Below are 18,696 nucleotides of genomic sequence, written 5' to 3'. Positions count from 1 at the left end.
TCAGTATAAAACTTAATTTAATTTTTAAACAGTCAATTTGTACCCTACCATATTACTAATTATGTTTGACCATTATATTGAAAAAAATCAGCTATTTATGTTGTTATTAATTTGTCATGATAATTTATTTATACAAATAAAATGTAAGTTAAAATATTTTAATGAATATTTTCACTTTGATGATAATATACAGTTAGGCCGCGACTCCACTAGCCGTAAAATAGCCGTAAAACCCCTCGCCGTAAAAGCTTTTAATCACGTGACCTATTTGCATTTGCGCTCGGATTGCAGTGGAGGTCCGGCTAGCAAAGCTTTTTACGGCGACAGTATTATTACAGTATATACGTGATATATCGATATAAAGACAATAATTATATTCTACGAGTTTTCTCTGTAATATAATTACAAATGTAGTAAAAGTAATATCTTTACTTTCATATATTGACTTTATTTATTATATTATTAAGATAATATACAGCACTTATAAGCTTAGCTTTTTTATTATATACTCCTCTAAATTGAAGGATTTTCCTTTGGCCATTCATATCGCGTGTTTTAGGCATCCATTATTATAATCGGGATACCTCTTGTCGTAGATACATGAATACTTTCGGATGTTTTCGATAAATCTTTCCAGATCTTCTAGAGTAGCCACGAGAGAACGTACACAAAAGCTCGTTTTCCACCATTTTCGCACTGTGTCACAATGACCTAGATTTAACTGACTTCTGATTGGTGGATGGTACCGGTTTACGGTCGTATTCACTTTGAAAGTTGAACACTGCTCAACTCACTTTTACGTTGGTTTTACGACTTGCTCAGGCGTAAAATATCATGGTCATGTGATTAAAAGCTTTTACGGCGAGGGGTTTTACGGCCCTTTTACGGCTAGTGGAGTTGCGGCTTTAGTTCCACACTTCTAAACAAAACACATTCCTAAAAATGCATATTAAAGTTGAATATCCAAAAGTTATAATAAAAGACGTTTCCCAAATGCACATGTTAAAAAATTGACAAATAAGTTAGTTTACCTGTTTTTACTTAAATAAATATATTTGCATAATTAAAATTAAGTATGTATGAGAAGTTTAATTTCACAGAAAAGTTTTATATATGTATTATTGTTTATGTATTCACTATAATTCTGAGACTAATAAAAAACTATATGATATAAATTGAAATATATATGCAAACATGTTTTGGAAAATATACTTTAATTGTATTTAACTAAACAAATAAATAATGTTCTTTAAAAAAAAATCCTATTTATTTGTCTTCAAATGAAGATATATTGAAACACTCCCAGGAAGACATTAAGTTAAGAGTGGTGAGTCTTGGATTTGAGGAAAAATAATAATAATATTTTTAAATCTTTTAAAATTTTTAATCAGTTTTTAATCATATTTTTAAAATTAATTTAAAATATATGCTCTCCACTTCAAATTAGTAGTGTCGTGCCCCTGTACATCACACTTTTCCTGTTAGCAATACAGTCATGCCAGTCATCTATCTAACTCCTTCCAGCAAAAAGTTTTTGAATTGAAATAATGTGACTTCCAGTTTGCATAGGAAGTTCATATATAGTTAACCACGGCCTCCTGCCTCTAATCTTTTCATATCTGATCTTGGTTTTCATCTATCTAACTCCATTAAGGAAGGACGAACAGAGAAAAAGATGACAGTGGGAATTTATGTCTACAATTTTTTCAAATTGCAGTCCAATAACCTGTTAATTTAATTACATATAGAAAGCATTTTAAAATTAACAGGGTGTTAATTTTCACATATACAGATTGGAAATTTTATCCATTAAATCTAGTCCGTTAAATTGAGGTTTTATTGTATTAAAATCATTAATTAAACAGAAAGCAGACAATAAAAATTAGTTTTCACAAATGATTTTGATGTTACCAAAACCAAAAATGGCAGAGTCTCAGTGCCTGATAGATCTTAAATTTTTGTTTCTTGACTGAAAATGCATGAAAATGCAAATTTAAATATGAAAAGTGATTTAAGGATATCAAAGTATTATGTATTAATAAAAAGGATGAGTTGTCTGAAACTTCAATGTCCAAAAGTGAAACACCACTTATACTTCAAATGTTATAAAGTGTACAGATGGTTCAATGAAACCTTGCTTAATGTTATTAAAATTTTCCTGTCAAGAATTTAAAACAGGTATTGCCTTTGTAATAATAATACTAATAATGCACTTGTAAAAAGACAGAATCAGAAGTCTTCTAACAGATTAAGAATTAAAAATCAACAGTAATTTATTGTAATTTCTTAATTTTTAAATTAAATAATTTAATTTAAAAATTTAAATAATATATTGAAATTATTGAAACAAATTCTTTTTTCTGTAGTAGAAATGTTGTATGACATCTATCATGGCATATAACCATTCCAGCTATAAAACATGCTGCATATATGGCTGTTTAAATCAAAAATTTTCTTTAACAAATTATAATCAAAAAATTAAGATTTGAAAATGATAAAAAAAAAGTAAAAGTATATAGAAAAATACTCAGAAAATATAAGTCAAACACCAATTTCTTTCCTAAAACAATTACCAAATATTTTTCATAGTATCCAAACTGTGCAATGCAACTTCTGAAGGATTAATAATAATAAATCTGAATAAGAAAAGATTCATTTTAATATATATATATTTGTAAACATAATAACTACACATTCTTAAAATAAAAAGATGTAGAAGGAAGGAAGATATTTGAATAAATACATTCTTATCTCTAACATCAAATGTACTGAATTAGAATTCCTTATTTTCTTATCGTTCTTTAGGTAAGAAAATTAGTTTTGCTCTTGCAAAATTATACGATGATGAATTAAGAAATGAATCACTCAATTCATAAATGTTCTAAAGAAAATAATATACAATCAAATTTTAATTAATTATTTCAAGGGAATTTGGATAAGAGAATTACCGTATTAGCCCGAATATAACGCGATATTTTTCGACCATTTATTTTCCGTTAAAAAATCGACTCGCGCTAAATTCGGGGTTTAAGTAATGGAATGTAATATAAACAAGGACATTTTCCTACAGAGATTGAAACGCGACTGAACGTCAGACCTAGCTCGACCGACCACTTCAAAACAACCATGTGATCTAGTTAGTAGGCCTGCGCTTTTGTTTGCATAGCGCTACTATAGTAAGGCTATGTCTCCGCTTGTTCGAAGTTCATTAGTCACGTGATTTTTCGACCGCCTTTTAGTCACGTGGGCTCTCACAGACGCCATTTTTTATCTTAAAATTGTGAAATTTTTGGCTTCGCTCGAAAAATTATTATTACATCTTTCTTTTCTTTATTTTCTCTACTTTTAAACAATGTAAAATATTTCTATATTGACAAAAATGCTTTATTTGTGTCGAATTTAATGTAATTTGATACGTAAAACGCAAAAAATAAACATATCAAATTTCAACTCGCTGTAATTTATCTCATGTTTCACCGATTGCCATCGGGTTTGTTTGTAAATGGGGAAGAAATATGACTCATTCAAGTTAAGTCAGTAGAAATTTCGTACTACTGCGAGAAAATTTGTCAATAGACCCGCTTTACCCCCTAACGCGAAAGTCAATAATGAATAACGGAAGTCAATGAGTTCTCATTCTGAAAACAGTTCAGATTCTGAATAAGCATTTCCGTTTTTTGTTGTTACTTACGTAATATTAATTTTGTTTTACATTACTTAATTTTATTGACATGAATGTAACCTGTGTTATTAGCTATAAATACCTAAATAAATGCTTATCTGATTGAATTTTACTTTCTTTGAATTCTTTTATGAGTATTATTTTTTTTTCTAAATATCTTTATGAAAATTTTGGAGTCGCGTTAAATTCGGGGTCGCGTTATATTCGGGCTAATACGGTATATTAGATTCCAGTTAATAGAACCATCAGTTAATCAGGGCAGCCATTTATTTGGGGCAAATCAAAATCCAAAAATAATAATAATAAAATAATTAAAATTCAGTTATTTGGGATACCATGCTATTTAATCAAGACAGTGATTGCTAACTAATATGAATAAGTCATTGCAGTGTTTTCTTCAAAAATTTTGTTTTTGCCAGTGGTCAATAAAAACTGACAGATGAACCCTCTCATTTTTATTCTGTCTTGAACAAGGTTATTGATAATAGCTTTGATGTCCTGCTTTGAAATTGGTCTTGTTGTTTCAGAACTGTTTCTTTATCTTGGTCAATTTCTTTTTTTAAGAAAAAAACTAAGTAAATTATTCTGATTTGACTTTTTTTTGTGTATTCCTTATTTACAGATTTTTATTAATTTTTAATAAAACAAAAAATTTTCATGTTTATGTGAACACTTTTATTAAGGGTATTAAATACCTTTAATAAAAATATTCATATAATCCTGTCTTTAGTAGGTATTAAATATTTACTAAGATGTGTAAAAATATTTTTTAAAGATATTCACATAGACAAACTAAAATAATTTTAGAAATATTCACGAAAATGTTAACTGATCTATTCAAAAAAATGAATATGTCCTGGTAAATATATGTTAAAAATGGGATCAAACTACATTCAGGGAAAATAAAAAATTCAAACTTTTTATATAATAAATACAGTATATTTCTCATAAAAGCAATCAGAAATCATCCAAGCAGACAGTGTTCTCTCCAGCAAAAATGGCCTGGAGAAAACACTACTTTGAATGAATACTGGAATAATAAAAATATGCATATTCAGGCATTATAGTTATTCTGCTTGCAGTAAGCTAAAGACAATAAGAAACATCCCAAAAAACAAAAAAATGGAGGCAAGAATATAAGCATTAAAGAAGCTCTCAGCCAATGGTGCTATGTCATAACTGAATTAATGTGAATGTCATAACTGAATGTGCATATTAGTATTCCAACCAAGTCAGAGGAGTTAACTATAAAGCTGATTTCAAAGAACAAATGGGAGCTTATCTCAATAGAAGTTTAGGCATGACATTAAATTTAAGAAAGCCACATAGCAAGAAGTACTATGATAATGGTGTTAGCACTAAAGAATGGATATCCACAAAATGTGCAATTTGTATCATATATTTTGTGCAGATGGAATCTACAATACCAATGAAACAGGCCTATTTTATCATACCAAGCCAGAGAGTTGCCTGAGCTACAAATATTCAATACTGTTGGATTTAAAAGAAGCAATAGATTGTGCTGTTGTATATGTTCTGTTTAAACATGTTAGAAAGTAATAAACTGAAGATTTTGATTATTGGAAAAAACACTGAGCCACAATGCTTTAAGAGGATGAGAATGAAAAGTTTATCAGTTCTGTATTATATTAAAATAAAAAAAGTGGACGATTTTTAAAAGTTTTAAGAAATGGCTAATAAGTTGGGACATAGAACAATAGCAGAAGTCAAAAAATTTTGTTGCTTCTTGTCAATTGTATAGCACACACTCATTTAGATTGTTTAAAAATATTCATGTACAATTTCTCTCCCAACACCATATAAGATTGGTACAGTCAATGGAACTGAGAATCACAAACAATTTAAAAACTTTGTATCACAGAAAACTGATAAATCTGCATGGTAAGCAGATGTGGGTTCAAGTCCTTGCTCTGGGCCAATCTTTTCTTCCAGAATATTCTAAAATTAAATTAAATTTAATAATTATAAATAACTGTTACCTTCTGCTAAATTACTTATGATTATTAGCCTTGATGAGCCTTAATAGCACAATTAATGTTTGATACATATATTAAATTAAAAGTATTTTCAACCTAAATATTTTTTCTAATCTGTATCATTTGTTCCAGAATTTAAATATTTTGTTATTCAATAAATAGTAGTCTGTCTTTTATTTTATATTTTTCAACATTTTAATGTAAATGTCACATAATTCGAGCAGCTACTTAATTGGACCAAAATATGCTAGTCCCAATGTGTCCCGATTAACTAAATAGAATCCATTGTAATTTTAAAATAAAAAATTTTTAATGTTTTCATTTTTGTAGAAAGAAAATTTTCGAAGATGAATAGAATACCTAGTATCTTGAAAAGATTTAAAGCTTTTAAAATTAGATCATAAATATAGATATCATTACAACAGAAACTTAAATACTAAATATTAATAATTTTGAAAAAATTTTGGCAAAACTATTAATATTTTGTATTTTAATAACTGCACTGTCATATTACATTTGTGTATACCATCCCAGAATATGCAAGCTATGGCTAATCCAGTGTGACTTGAACGGTTTGTGATTAACATTATAAACTATAACTAAGTACTACATAAAACTGGATTTAATTAAGTTCAACGCAAATAACTTAACTGAACTGAATTTAAAATAATTTGTTGTCATTATTGATGTCAGTGTTTTTTCAGCCAATGACATAATTGTTCCATGCATTTTTAAATGACATTCAAATTTTCATCTTGATGTTCAACTGTTTATAACCTGAAGATGACAATTTAAAAATCATTGAAAACGTTTATTTTCATTATTTTTAGTAAGTATATTTTGTGCTGGATATTTCTGGTATAGTGTCATGTGTTGATCATAAATTCTTCAAATCACTAATTTCTATCATAGCTAGGTTTACAGTTGGGATATTTATCCCAATTTACATAGTGATAAGTAACTGTTAATGTAGTGTGTACAGAAATTTCAGAGATTAGTATAATAGATTACAAAGTGGCAACTAGTCACATATTAAGCAAGAATTAGAATTTAAAGTAACATACTAAATTTTTGTTTTTAAGAAATGCCACAATTTTATGCAGATAACCCTTTCATCATCTTTAAATCACACTAAACTGCTAAATAAAAAAACAAATAATCACCACAAAAACCTTTCAGCACAAGAAAATTAATCAACAAATTTTTAAGGCAAAAGTTTTCATTCTTTTTAATGGCAATCAAATCAAATTGAATACAACAAACAGAATGTATAAAATTATGAAATGAAGAACAATATTCAAAATTAAAAGACTGAAAAATTAATACACAGGTGGTTCAACTTCTATTCAGACTTTCAGTAATCACAATGTGTGTGGAACTGTGTGTATTACATAGTACCAATTTATGTTTTTCTCTCTACATACTCCTCCTCTGCACATTAACACTTCTCCCAGCATTTTGGAAATGTTAGTATGCTTGCAGAATAAAAGTATTTTGACTGATATTGGAACCACTTAGGGATATCAATTGAAGCCTTTGAAGCTTTGAAAATTTTTGGCATTTTTAGGCTTTGAAACTTTGGGAAAAAAATGAATTAAAGTTATGAAGGCAAGAGTAAAAATAAAATTTTAAGGTAGAAGAAATTAAAATGTCAGTGTTGGCACACAAAAATAGTGAAAATGTAGAGAAACTTTACTTAGCGTTCAAAACCATTGAACCTATCTCAACCAATAGTGAAAGGATTTTCCCAATTTGTAGTAACATTGCAACAAAAGTAAAGAATCAATTGCCTTCTCATTTTTTAAACATTTTTGTATTCTTAACTTTTTATTTCAAAGAAAATCCCAAACATGTTTAATAATCAAACAGATTTGAAATTCTAAATTGAATCTGAATAAAGCTTGTTTCTAAAATTTCTGGTCTGTATTTATGAATTTAATTTTAAGAGTTCTCAATATAGTCATCCAATCAATTCATAATAATTAAATTCATTCATTTCTAGTAACAAAAAATTACTATGGCAAAAATGTTGGTATTAAAACTTTTAAAACTTGGAAGATTTAAAAAGGCAAGGATTTGATATCCTTAAAACCACTGCATGATAAACTCTGAAGTTCTTCATGCAGCAGCTCATCTCCCAAGGCCTCCTTTAAAGGACCAAACAGGAGATAATCAAATGGTGACAGATCTGTACTTTAGACCAGGTGATCCAGAATAACCTAACCATAACTAACCGCTGATCACCTTCACTATGCACAGGACTGTGCTCTGTATGTCAACATAAGTACCAAAATTAAGACATGAAATAGTCTCCAGATCTTAAATTTTGAGTTAGCAAAATATGATCTCAAAATTACTTCAACTTATAAAAATAAAAAATGCATTGAGTCTATGAGACTTATACAGAATTTTGAGTCAACTTATCAAGGGTATATACACTGTACTATTATTAATTGATAGATAAAACAAATGAAGCAACATGATAAAAAAAACTTTATTGTTTGATAGTCACTTTTATTCTTAACACAATATTTAAGAGGTTCCTTCTCAGTATTGTTGTTTTTGTTTCACTTATTTCATAATTATAGCTATTATGAAGTGTAATAGAAAAAGACATTTTAATGTTTGAGATAGTATTTTCTAAACACTGCATACCAGTAAGTATCATGCTTTCAACAGCTGCTGAAGAGGGATAAGCTTTATCAAGGGTTGTGAACTGACAGCCTGCGGAATGGATACAGCCTACTAAAGCTTCATATCTGGCCAACAGCCTCAATGATTTCTTTTCTAAAAAATCAATGTTCGAACGTCTTGCGGGTATTAAAACAGAAAAAAATTCTAACTTATAAATGTTTACATAAGTCATAAAGGCCTGACAACAAAAGGACCTTTGTTAGAGCTATTTTTTTAGTTTGCTATATGTTTTGGTTTACTGAATAATAATGAAAACAGCCCACATCCAATATACGTCTACTTGACTAGCACTTTGTTGTGTTTGAGTTTGTGATTCTTGGTGTATATGATGGGGTGAACATTTTGTTTTATTTGCATTATAGCAATTTTCCATAAGATATATTCTGTTGCAGATTACATACCATTAAGAATTATAATGCTTAAAATTATGGTAATTATGTCAATTTTAATCAAGAAAATTTTGGCATATTTATTAAAATTTAAAATTGGATTATACTTAAAAATCAGATGGTCATTCTTATGTTTATAATAACTGACTATACAGAAATGTAACATATATTAATATTTCACTGTGAATTTAGAGCTGTTTTAAGTTTGCACCAAATATGTTGACATGAATTATAAAAAAAAAACTCAATTTGTGTTAAATTGATAAAAAAATCTACAGAACTTAATATTCATTAAACAAAACTTATATATTGGATCCGAATATGATACTACTGTATACATTATCAGATGACCAAAAATTTATGTAATTATTATACTAAATTAGCATTATTGTCTATATAAAGTTACAGAATAGCACAAGTCCTCTATCTACTCTTTTTTCATTATTAGCTGATATAGTCATGTAAAATTATATACAACAATTTAAGAAAGTGATTCCCAACCAGGGGTACATGTACCCTCCAGAGACATATGCTTACTGGTTTAGGGGTATATGAATAATAATAATAATGGCACATATACTATAAGAATATTTGGATTTTGTGTTGTGGCCATTAGTAATGTCATGGCACGCAATGCTTAGTTTTAATTAAAAATATAATTATATTTTTATTATATTTATGTGTCCTTCCTCTGATGCTTTTCAATTTTAAAAAAATTTTATTACATGTACAGCACTGTATAATTGACCAAGGTGCCACTATTTCACAAACACGCAAAATAAAAGTTAGTGGAAATGGGAAATAAAACTTAGGAAAATGGGCTGCTGAGAGGTACGCAAGTGAAAGAAAGTTGGGAATTGCTGGTTTAAGCCATTCAAACTGTTTCAGAACAAATTTACCAAAAAAATTAAATGTTGATGTTTTGCTATTTCTACTCATTTTCATATCAGAACTAATAAACATAGAAAATTTCAAAAATCTTAGTCCTCTTTACCAAATAATTAGTTGATATTAACTTTTTTAAAAATTAGTCATATATGCACAACATATGTAAATAAATTGCAGAGAAAAAAACTTTGAATTTAAAACAAAAATATTTATTGATTTCAATATGCATTATATACATTATATGATTACTTGGTGTAAAAAAAATTGCAAACAAAATCTTTGTTTTAACTGGATACATACAAATTAAATTTCAGCAGATTGCTAATGAGTTCATAAATCATAAATCACCTATATCAAAACACCAAAGTGCTAATGAAGCAAAAAATCTTAATGGGTGCATACCTTAAATCCTTACAAAAATTAAATTTATGATCTACTTTTCGCTTCAATAATAATAATAAGTTCCTTTAAAAATTAAGAAATTTCATAACATTTTTTTTTTATTTTGCCTTATTAAATTATCCATTTGTCATTATAACAACTTCATTATATTTACAGATCTAACTTTATCTTATCTTTGGAAACTAAAAAGATTTCTAAAATTTATTATCTAAAAACACAAAAATAAAAATATAATCAATTACTAATTTCTATCAAGTATGGCATCAGACTTGCTAAAATCATACAGATATAAATAGATTATATTGTATAGACTGTATAACATAATGTATAATATAATCTTTTAGCAGGAAATAGTATTTATAAGATTAAATAAGTTTATTTTCTTATTAAGTTATCACTTATTTATATAATATTAAATCAGAGTAAATATTGATTTAATTATTATTGCACATGTACAAAATGTAAAAAAAGTCACAACAATGGCAAATTAAGAGAAATGAAATGTTCAAAAAATTTGAACTTTTAACATTAAAAAAAAACCAGCATATAAATTTTCCTCCTTTAACTTTTTAATCTTATAAATATAAGACAACTATGTTTACTTACAATTATAGAAATATTTTCTTTTTAAATATATAATTCAAAATTTCTTCATGTATCTTAAAATGTATATCAGTACTTGGTTATAACCCATAACTAATAAAGTTTTTTATAATCGTTAATTAAAATAAAACTATCAGTTTACTAAATCAACATAAAAAATTTGAATTTAAAAAAAAAAACAAATATCAGTCTAATTCAATAGCTATATTCAACTAGACTAAATACTTACTTAAATACTTAATTTTATCTAAAATTATCAAGCATTGAAATAAAGTTCTTTGTTTTACAACACTAAGAAATGTATATAAATGATATGATAGAGAAAAATCAAATTTATATATACTGTTCTTGAAAGAATTCATTTACACAAACTTTTATACAACTGGAAATCACTAAGCAGAATTAAAATCATGATTATTTATAACTATTATTACTCTTTACAAACTCGCTCAATCAAAATTACAAACAGAATACTGTTAGAAATAAGACACTCAAGAATTCATTTGATTTAAAACTAAAATATTTAATATAGTGCTATATAAACAATAAAAATTAGTGAGATATAATAGAATTTATAATCTTTATTAATAAAAATTTAGAAAGAAAAACAAATTTTAAACAAAATTAGTATTCATGTACTAAGACAGGTTTAATTATTAATTTACTCATATAGAGCATTATAAATGAAGTTTTCTAACAGAATTATTTATTTTTTAGAAATTATAATATATAAAATACTAATAAACATTTTAGTAAATATACAAAATACAGAAAACTTTGAAAGTTTATTTTTCAAAATACATTGCTGTAGAACTCTTACATTTATATATACAAAACCCTTAACAGATTAAATGGAGGAAAGGGGTATGCACTATTGCTGAAAAAGTTTGTTAAATATAACGTATTTTGAAAACATGTATTAATAACAAAATATGGAAGATGTGTTAAAATGTTATTATAAAGTATGACTAAAGTACTAATATAATAATAATGTACAGTATATTCAGTAATTTATACTCATTAACTCGTTGTTCCAATCTTTTAACTAGCTCTATTTGTGAAAAAAACGGGTCTAGATTATTCATACATGACAGAAATTTTTTGTCTGTTAAAAATGAAGTTTGTTAAATCAAGTTTACTTTATTCCATTCCGTGACAATTTTAAAATATAATAATTATGGACTTAATAAAAGTCATTTCAAATTTGATCAATCTGTAATTGTAATTTGGAAAAACAAAATCAATTTAATTACTTTTGTCAATAGTAAATAATAATCTTAAAAAGTCAAACATGTTAACAAATTATATTTCTGTTGCAATTCTGTTTATATTAAATATACAGAAACTATGTGAAACTAAACTTATTCAAAACTATTTTTAAATAGTGAATAATATTTCTAAATTTTTATATATTAAAAAGTAAAATAAGAAATTCATATTTTCAGCAAAATAAATTATTGATTTATATTATTTGTTTTAGACCTACTTTATAGAGAAAATCAAACTAATTTAAGGTATAAAACTGATCTGAAAATAATTTTTATATTATTATTATAATTATTACTATTATAATCCATTAAAAAATTTAAAGAAACACAAACTAGCAAGTTATAGATTAAGCTATTAATACTTCTACAACTACACAGGACAACAGGTATATTAAAATATGAAACTATTTTTATATTGATTAGATATGCTTAATAAGAGTAATTAAAAACTTACTGGACTCTGTTGAGATTGTTGACTAGATTCTACTATACTAGTTGCACCCTGTGTTGACTGTGGTTGAGAAGCAGGTGAGTTCTGTTGTATCCTGCCTGGGTTGAGGGCCTGCATGTCTGGCATGAAGCTCTGAGTTGCCATGGCAACAAGGCCCAAACTCTGCACTGGTGAACATAGCAACCAAGTAAGGATGTGTGATATGCTTGTTATCAGTAAATGCTAGGTCAAAAGTACAATGAAAGTCAAAGAGCTAATGGGTGAGCCCCTAAATATCAGGTACTTGCAGTTATAAAATAAAAATAAATAAAAAAATGTTTAATAGAAAAAAAGAGCAACAAAATGATACGTGCTTCATTCTATGGTCTGTTTCCATAGAAACACTAACTTCACTAAACAACGAAATGTTTTCATTAGATGAATTAAAATTATTTAAATTAAAATATATTTAATACAAATAAATGTTTTCTTGTTATCCAAATAACGTATTCTCATATTTTGTTTATTTTATTAATTATAAAATCATTTTTTAGTTTTTATATTATTCCAAAAGATTCATTCTGCAAATTGCTACTAATAAATTATTTTTCCCATATAATTAGGTAAATAATAAAATGGATTTTTTATGGGTAAATACATAAAAGACATTTAAATTATAACATTTATACTATGATAATTATAATATTTATGTATCTACTTATTTTCAAAAATTATATTTATTTATTTATCAGTAACAATTACAAATTTTAAAACTGATTTTAAGTAATGAAAAATTAATAGAGACAATAATTTACTCACACAAACTAACAAAAAAATTAAGGTTAAAATTAATCAAATATGAATTATTATTACTGTAATTATTTGAAAGTAAACAAAACAATATCTAGGTTAATTTCTGGACAGACATTTTTTTATTTATATACAGTCATTTGAATTTATTATGTTCACTTAATTTATCTACAGAATAAGATTTAATTTTTAGCTAATATTATCAACAGTAGCAATTTCCATAAAATATGTATCAAATACATTAAAAATAAATTATACCATATATATACACTTTTAAACAACAAAATAGCTCTTAGAAAAACACATTAAGGTATTACAATTGATCATACACTTAAATTTTTCCTAATAATTTGTCAAATGATTAATTTTCTTAAAAATAAAAACTAACAAATAACTTTCTTGTTCAAAAAAATAATAAAAATATGTGTTTAATTAAAAACTAACAACTAATCATATTAATTACAAAAATCACAAAGAAATTAAATGAATAAATTTTTTATTTATTCTTTTAGATAGCCATTATTCAAACAATTAAAACTTTTAACTTGTATTACATCTTCAAGATTTTAATTTATTAGTTTTCTTTTTAATCTAATAGAGTAGAAATATTGTAGAATGAATAAAGCAATGAACAACTAGATAGTCTTCAGTATAAATAGTTATAATCGCTCGCAACATATAATATTCTGAACACTTGCATAATGAAAAGTTTATTTATTTTTCAGATTTCATTTGTATCCTAAAATTTTTATGTTCTAAATTTAATGGAGGTATTTTTCCTTAAAAAAAAACAAAAATAATAATGTTATAACTTTTCTAAGATTTTTTTACAACACATTTTAATTTTTTAACAATAATTTAACATATTTATAGCATACAGAAAATTTCAATTATAACATATTTAATAATTTAACTTGATTGTAATATTTTAATAATAATATAATACTATTTAATTTTTATTTTGAAAGATTAAAAAATAAAACTTGTTTTTCATAAGTACAAAATTCATTATTGTAGTTATAATATTCAGATGTTACAGATATTAAAACCAACTGTAAAAGATAGGTAGAGCATTATTAATAATAATATATGTAAATATATAAGATAAAACAAGTCATCAGTTCATAAAAATTAATTGCAGTTATTATTTTCATAAATTATCCTAACTTCAATTCTTTAAAAAAACTTTAATGGAAAAACCAAAAAACAACAATCAAGCCTCCCAATTCATCATCAAAAGTGGAAAAATGTATATAGATAAGTAAACTAAAAATACAGAATAATTTCTTCCACTTTCTTCTGCACATGTGTGCAAAAAAATTGAACATGCAGATTTTCTATTGTACTTGAGTTATTTATTCAATTCTGTTGACTTCTTGTTTTGAAAATTATCCAAGCTTTTAGAAATGGAAATCCTAAAAGATGAACATAGAAAATCACAGAAAATTTTTATACTAGAAATTTAATGAAGGATAATCTTTGCACTGTGGAACATTTTAAATGTACAGACATCTCAGAAAGCACAATATATGATATAATTAAGAGAGTGAAAGTAAGAGTTAAAATAACTGAGAAAAAGAGCTGAAATGGAAGAAGAATAATTAAAATTAGCTAAAGTGAAGCATAAGCAGCTAACCAATACCACTATCAGTAAGATGGGCCAATCTCTCCATAACCTGGATCAAATATTCAAAATATCCCACACACATATGAGATATTAAAGGGAAGGGATACTGCTATTAAGAAAATAATTTCTGCATCCAAGTGCAGTGGAACCTCGCATAACGAGCACCTCACACAATGAGTATTTTGCATAATGAGCAAAACAAATTGTAAAAATTTGCCTCACTTAATGAGCGATATTTCGCATATCGAGTGATGAAGAGAGGGGAAGTCCCGAATTGTGCATGTTTAGTACTGCTAAACACAGACTCCATCAGTCTGTGTTTAGCAGTCCTTCTGTTAGCATCTTAGTGTCGCTTGTGATTACATATTTTTCAAACTTGTGTTCACACATATTACTTATAAACATCAACAACCATAGCCTGTTATATAAAAAACACACTCTGCTATAATACAAACTTGTTGTTCTTTTTTAGTTTGTATTATAGCAGAAATGCAATGCCACAGGCTTTGAATGTCAAAATGGCATTCCATTTCTGCAAAAATTGTAACTTGAAGGTCTTAGATGTAGACTGAAAACATTTGTTTTTTATGGACTTTCATCACTCTGCTGGGAGAATTTCATAGTTAGAGAATTTTTATCTTTACTTTACTTCCTTTTTATTTTGTTTTTAATATTTTTTGTTTGTCGATTAACTTTTAAGCAATTTTTAAATTCCTTATTAATTTACATTCCTTATACTTAAAACAAATATATTTTGTTTAGGAACACTGAATTTAGAATATTATTTTTTTTCAAGCAATTTGGAATTGCAAATGTTGTGAAAGATGCTAGGTGTAGGGCAAGAGTGCACTGGCACCCTAAAATCTCTTCATCCATCTGTCCATCCACTCTGAAATAATTTATTTAAGCCTATCTATACTGACCATTAATGGAGGGGTTTCTTTAAATACAAATTGAATATTCCCCAATACTTACACATTCAGGCCCGTCTTTAGGTGTGGGCCTACCGGGCCTGGGCCCAGGAGCCTCCTAACATTCAAGACCTTGAAAATAATCAAAATTGAATAAAGCAACAAGTAACAAAATTATTATAAACAGTAAACAATCAAAAGATATGTTTGATAAATTTTATTAAACATAAATATACCGTATTTTACGGACTATAAGATGCTATGGACTATAAGACACACCTTAATTTTTAAGCAATTTTTAAAAAAAATACCTATAAGACGCTAAGGACTATAAGACGCACCTGAATTTTGGAGGCAATTTTTCGAAGAAAAAAGTGCGTCTTATAGTTTGTAAAATACGGTAACAATATGTTTAAGAGAGAAAGCTAATTGAAAAAGTTATGAACATTAACCCTCCATTACAAATTCCTTAAGGGGCCTCCAAGCTTTTCTTGGCCCAGGGCCTCACATGTACCAAAGACAGGCATATACACATTCACTTTTTACCATTATATGTCTTACTGAAAATCAATCACTAAATTTTATAAATCAGTTTGTTTGATGATAAAATGTACAGATAATACCTACCTAATTAAAAATTTTTCACTCCATCCCCACCTTCCCAGAATAAAAATTCTAGTGTCATTACTGCAGAAAATGTTCATCTTTCTAAAATTAAAACATTTTCTATCTCCTTAAATGTTGAGGCATGCATTTGGTATTTACTGTAAATTTAGGTACCTGTATTATTCTTTGACTCTTCAGTATCGTTTGAATTAGTCATTATTAGAGTTCATCATTGCATATTTTAGATATGGCATTCCTTACTTGATGTCTGATAACACTGGTAGTAAAAAGTACTCAGTATATCAAAATCTCCTTTTAACGTATCTGAATTTGTCACCCACAAATGATAACTGAAATCCCGATAATTGTTAGATTGTTAGATTGAGATAGTAAAGTTGATAACTTATATGCATTATATAATTTCTGCAGTAATATTTATTTCTGAAAAACTAGACAATGAAAATGAAACATACCTTTCTAATTGAATGACACAAAAATAATTTTGTCCAATTCATTCAGACCGTAGTACAAAACAAGTTGCAATTTTCTGTCTTTAGTATCACTGGATCAGGAGATATACATAACTAGTTTGCAGTTCAGGTAAGCTGCCCATTTCTATGACATCATGAAATTATACCAAGGATAACTTATATATATTAATAGCAATATGCACTAAAGATTAAAGCATTAACCAGGCAGACCACTAGATACACTAAGGTTGATAAGTCAAAAAGTTTGCCACCATATTAAGCAGAGAGTTGCCACATTGTGCTGTGAATGCTATGAATGCTGTGTTTGATATGTTGAATGTGTAGCTGTAATCTATCAGAATAAATTATTGATAGACATCAATTATGCACATGTACAGAATAAGCATTTTCTTTATTTTCTTTTATATACCAGTTCCATCTCCAAATGAGTTTTCTATCTTTGTAAATATGTTAGAACAGTGATTCCCAAACTTTTTTGATTCTCAGCACCCTTGCTAAATCCAGATTTTCCCAAGGCCCCTATGTCAAATTCTAAAAAGTACAATTTATGAAATAGCAAAATAGCCAAAATTTTTTAAATTAAGTAAAATTATAAAAATTTTATAACATTTTGTGGCACCCCTGTGAGGAAGCCACAGTGCCCTAGGGTGTTGCGGCTCACACTTTGGGAATCACTGTGTTAGAAACTTTAATGGAAGAAATTTAGAATTATCAATATCTATGGAATATTTCTGCTGAAGAATACAGTCAAACTGGGACACATTCAAGCAATAATATTCTTTGAATTCAGCTTCATGTTTACATAAATCCTGAATCAAATGATTAAATTCAATAATCAGATCTCTTTTCATTCAATTTATGAATTTACTTTTTTTACTCTTTGAGCAATGATAAAAGTAAAATATCATCAACAGAAAAACCAGTCCCTTAATGTGTACTGAGCATAGTGTTTAATACACTATGCTCAGTACACAATTGAACACTATTCCACTATCATGAAGACTGATGGAAAATAATCACAATGTAAATTTCTTTATAGTCACCCAGTGTAGTGTCCATAGCAACTGTATCATAATAGCTGGTTTGGCTGAGGCTCAAATACAAGATACAAGATACAATGCTGTATCTTGTACAAATGGTACTGGTAAAAATGTGAATGGTTTAAAACCTGACATAATAACGATAAATGATGTTCTCTCTTCTATTTCAATAATACTGCATATTTTAATCTACTTTTTCTCATGAGTACACATTTATAATAAACTTGTAATTATTATAATAAGATAAATTATTTCAAACTAAAACTTTCAATACATAGTGAAAAATTATGCATATGCAAAATATATAGCTTCAAAAAATAATAATTTATTCCATATATTTTTTTTAATTTTAAAATAAATATATATTCACATAAGACAAATTTATAATGCCAAACTCTTTAATTTTTGGTATAAAAATATGCTAACTTTAATTACTAAATAAAAATTATTTATTGATTAAAGTTAGTATATTTTTAATATTAAAGTTAGCATATTAATATGTATTTATTTCAAAAACAATATATGCTAAAGAAATTTTTATAAAACAGAAAATCAAATATACAATAGAATCAACAAATATCAGAGTATGTTGAATCTGTATAATATGAGAAACATGAATGCTACAATTATAAAAGTCAATGCTTTTTATTCAGTTAAACATTTTTTGGCACTTTCCCATCCCATCATCAAACAAACAAGTTTGAATGAAACATCCATATGGATACAAAAAAATTTCTTTAATCAGAGCAACATTAAAATTAATTAAATAATTTTTCATGTAGTATGTACATGTAGATACCAATAAAACAGTTTCCAAAGTCTAAATATGCTAATTGAATGTGTATGTTTTAAGTGTCC

At 26.8% G+C, this 18,696-nt stretch overlaps 1 protein-coding gene across 12 annotated transcripts in view; it reads right to left on the bottom strand.

The window, feature by feature from the left end:
* LOC136984696 (DNA-binding protein RFX2-like) overlaps window positions 1–18,696 on the bottom strand; it is a 162,677-nt gene that overhangs the window by 124,376 nt on the left and 19,605 nt on the right. For 7 of the 12 annotated variants that reach the window (XM_067281779.1, XM_067281780.1, XM_067281788.1 and 4 more), the window contains exon 2: window positions 12,378–12,541. In XM_067281779.1, coding sequence (XP_067137880.1) covers window positions 12,378–12,541 — 164 coding nt within the window. Of the gene's footprint in view, window positions 1–12,377; window positions 12,597–18,696 lie in introns of those variants that run through there. The other 5 variants (XM_067281782.1, XM_067281783.1, XM_067281785.1 and 2 more) reach the window with 3 other exon arrangements.

Source organism: Centruroides vittatus, unplaced genomic scaffold (genome assembly GCF_030686945.1).
Source record: "Centruroides vittatus isolate TY-2023 unplaced genomic scaffold, ASM3068694v2 contig_926, whole genome shotgun sequence".
Taxonomy (NCBI): domain Eukaryota; kingdom Metazoa; phylum Arthropoda; class Arachnida; order Scorpiones; family Buthidae; genus Centruroides; species Centruroides vittatus.
Note: the sequence above shows the minus strand (reverse complement) of the source record. Positions and strands in the feature narration are given on the sequence as shown.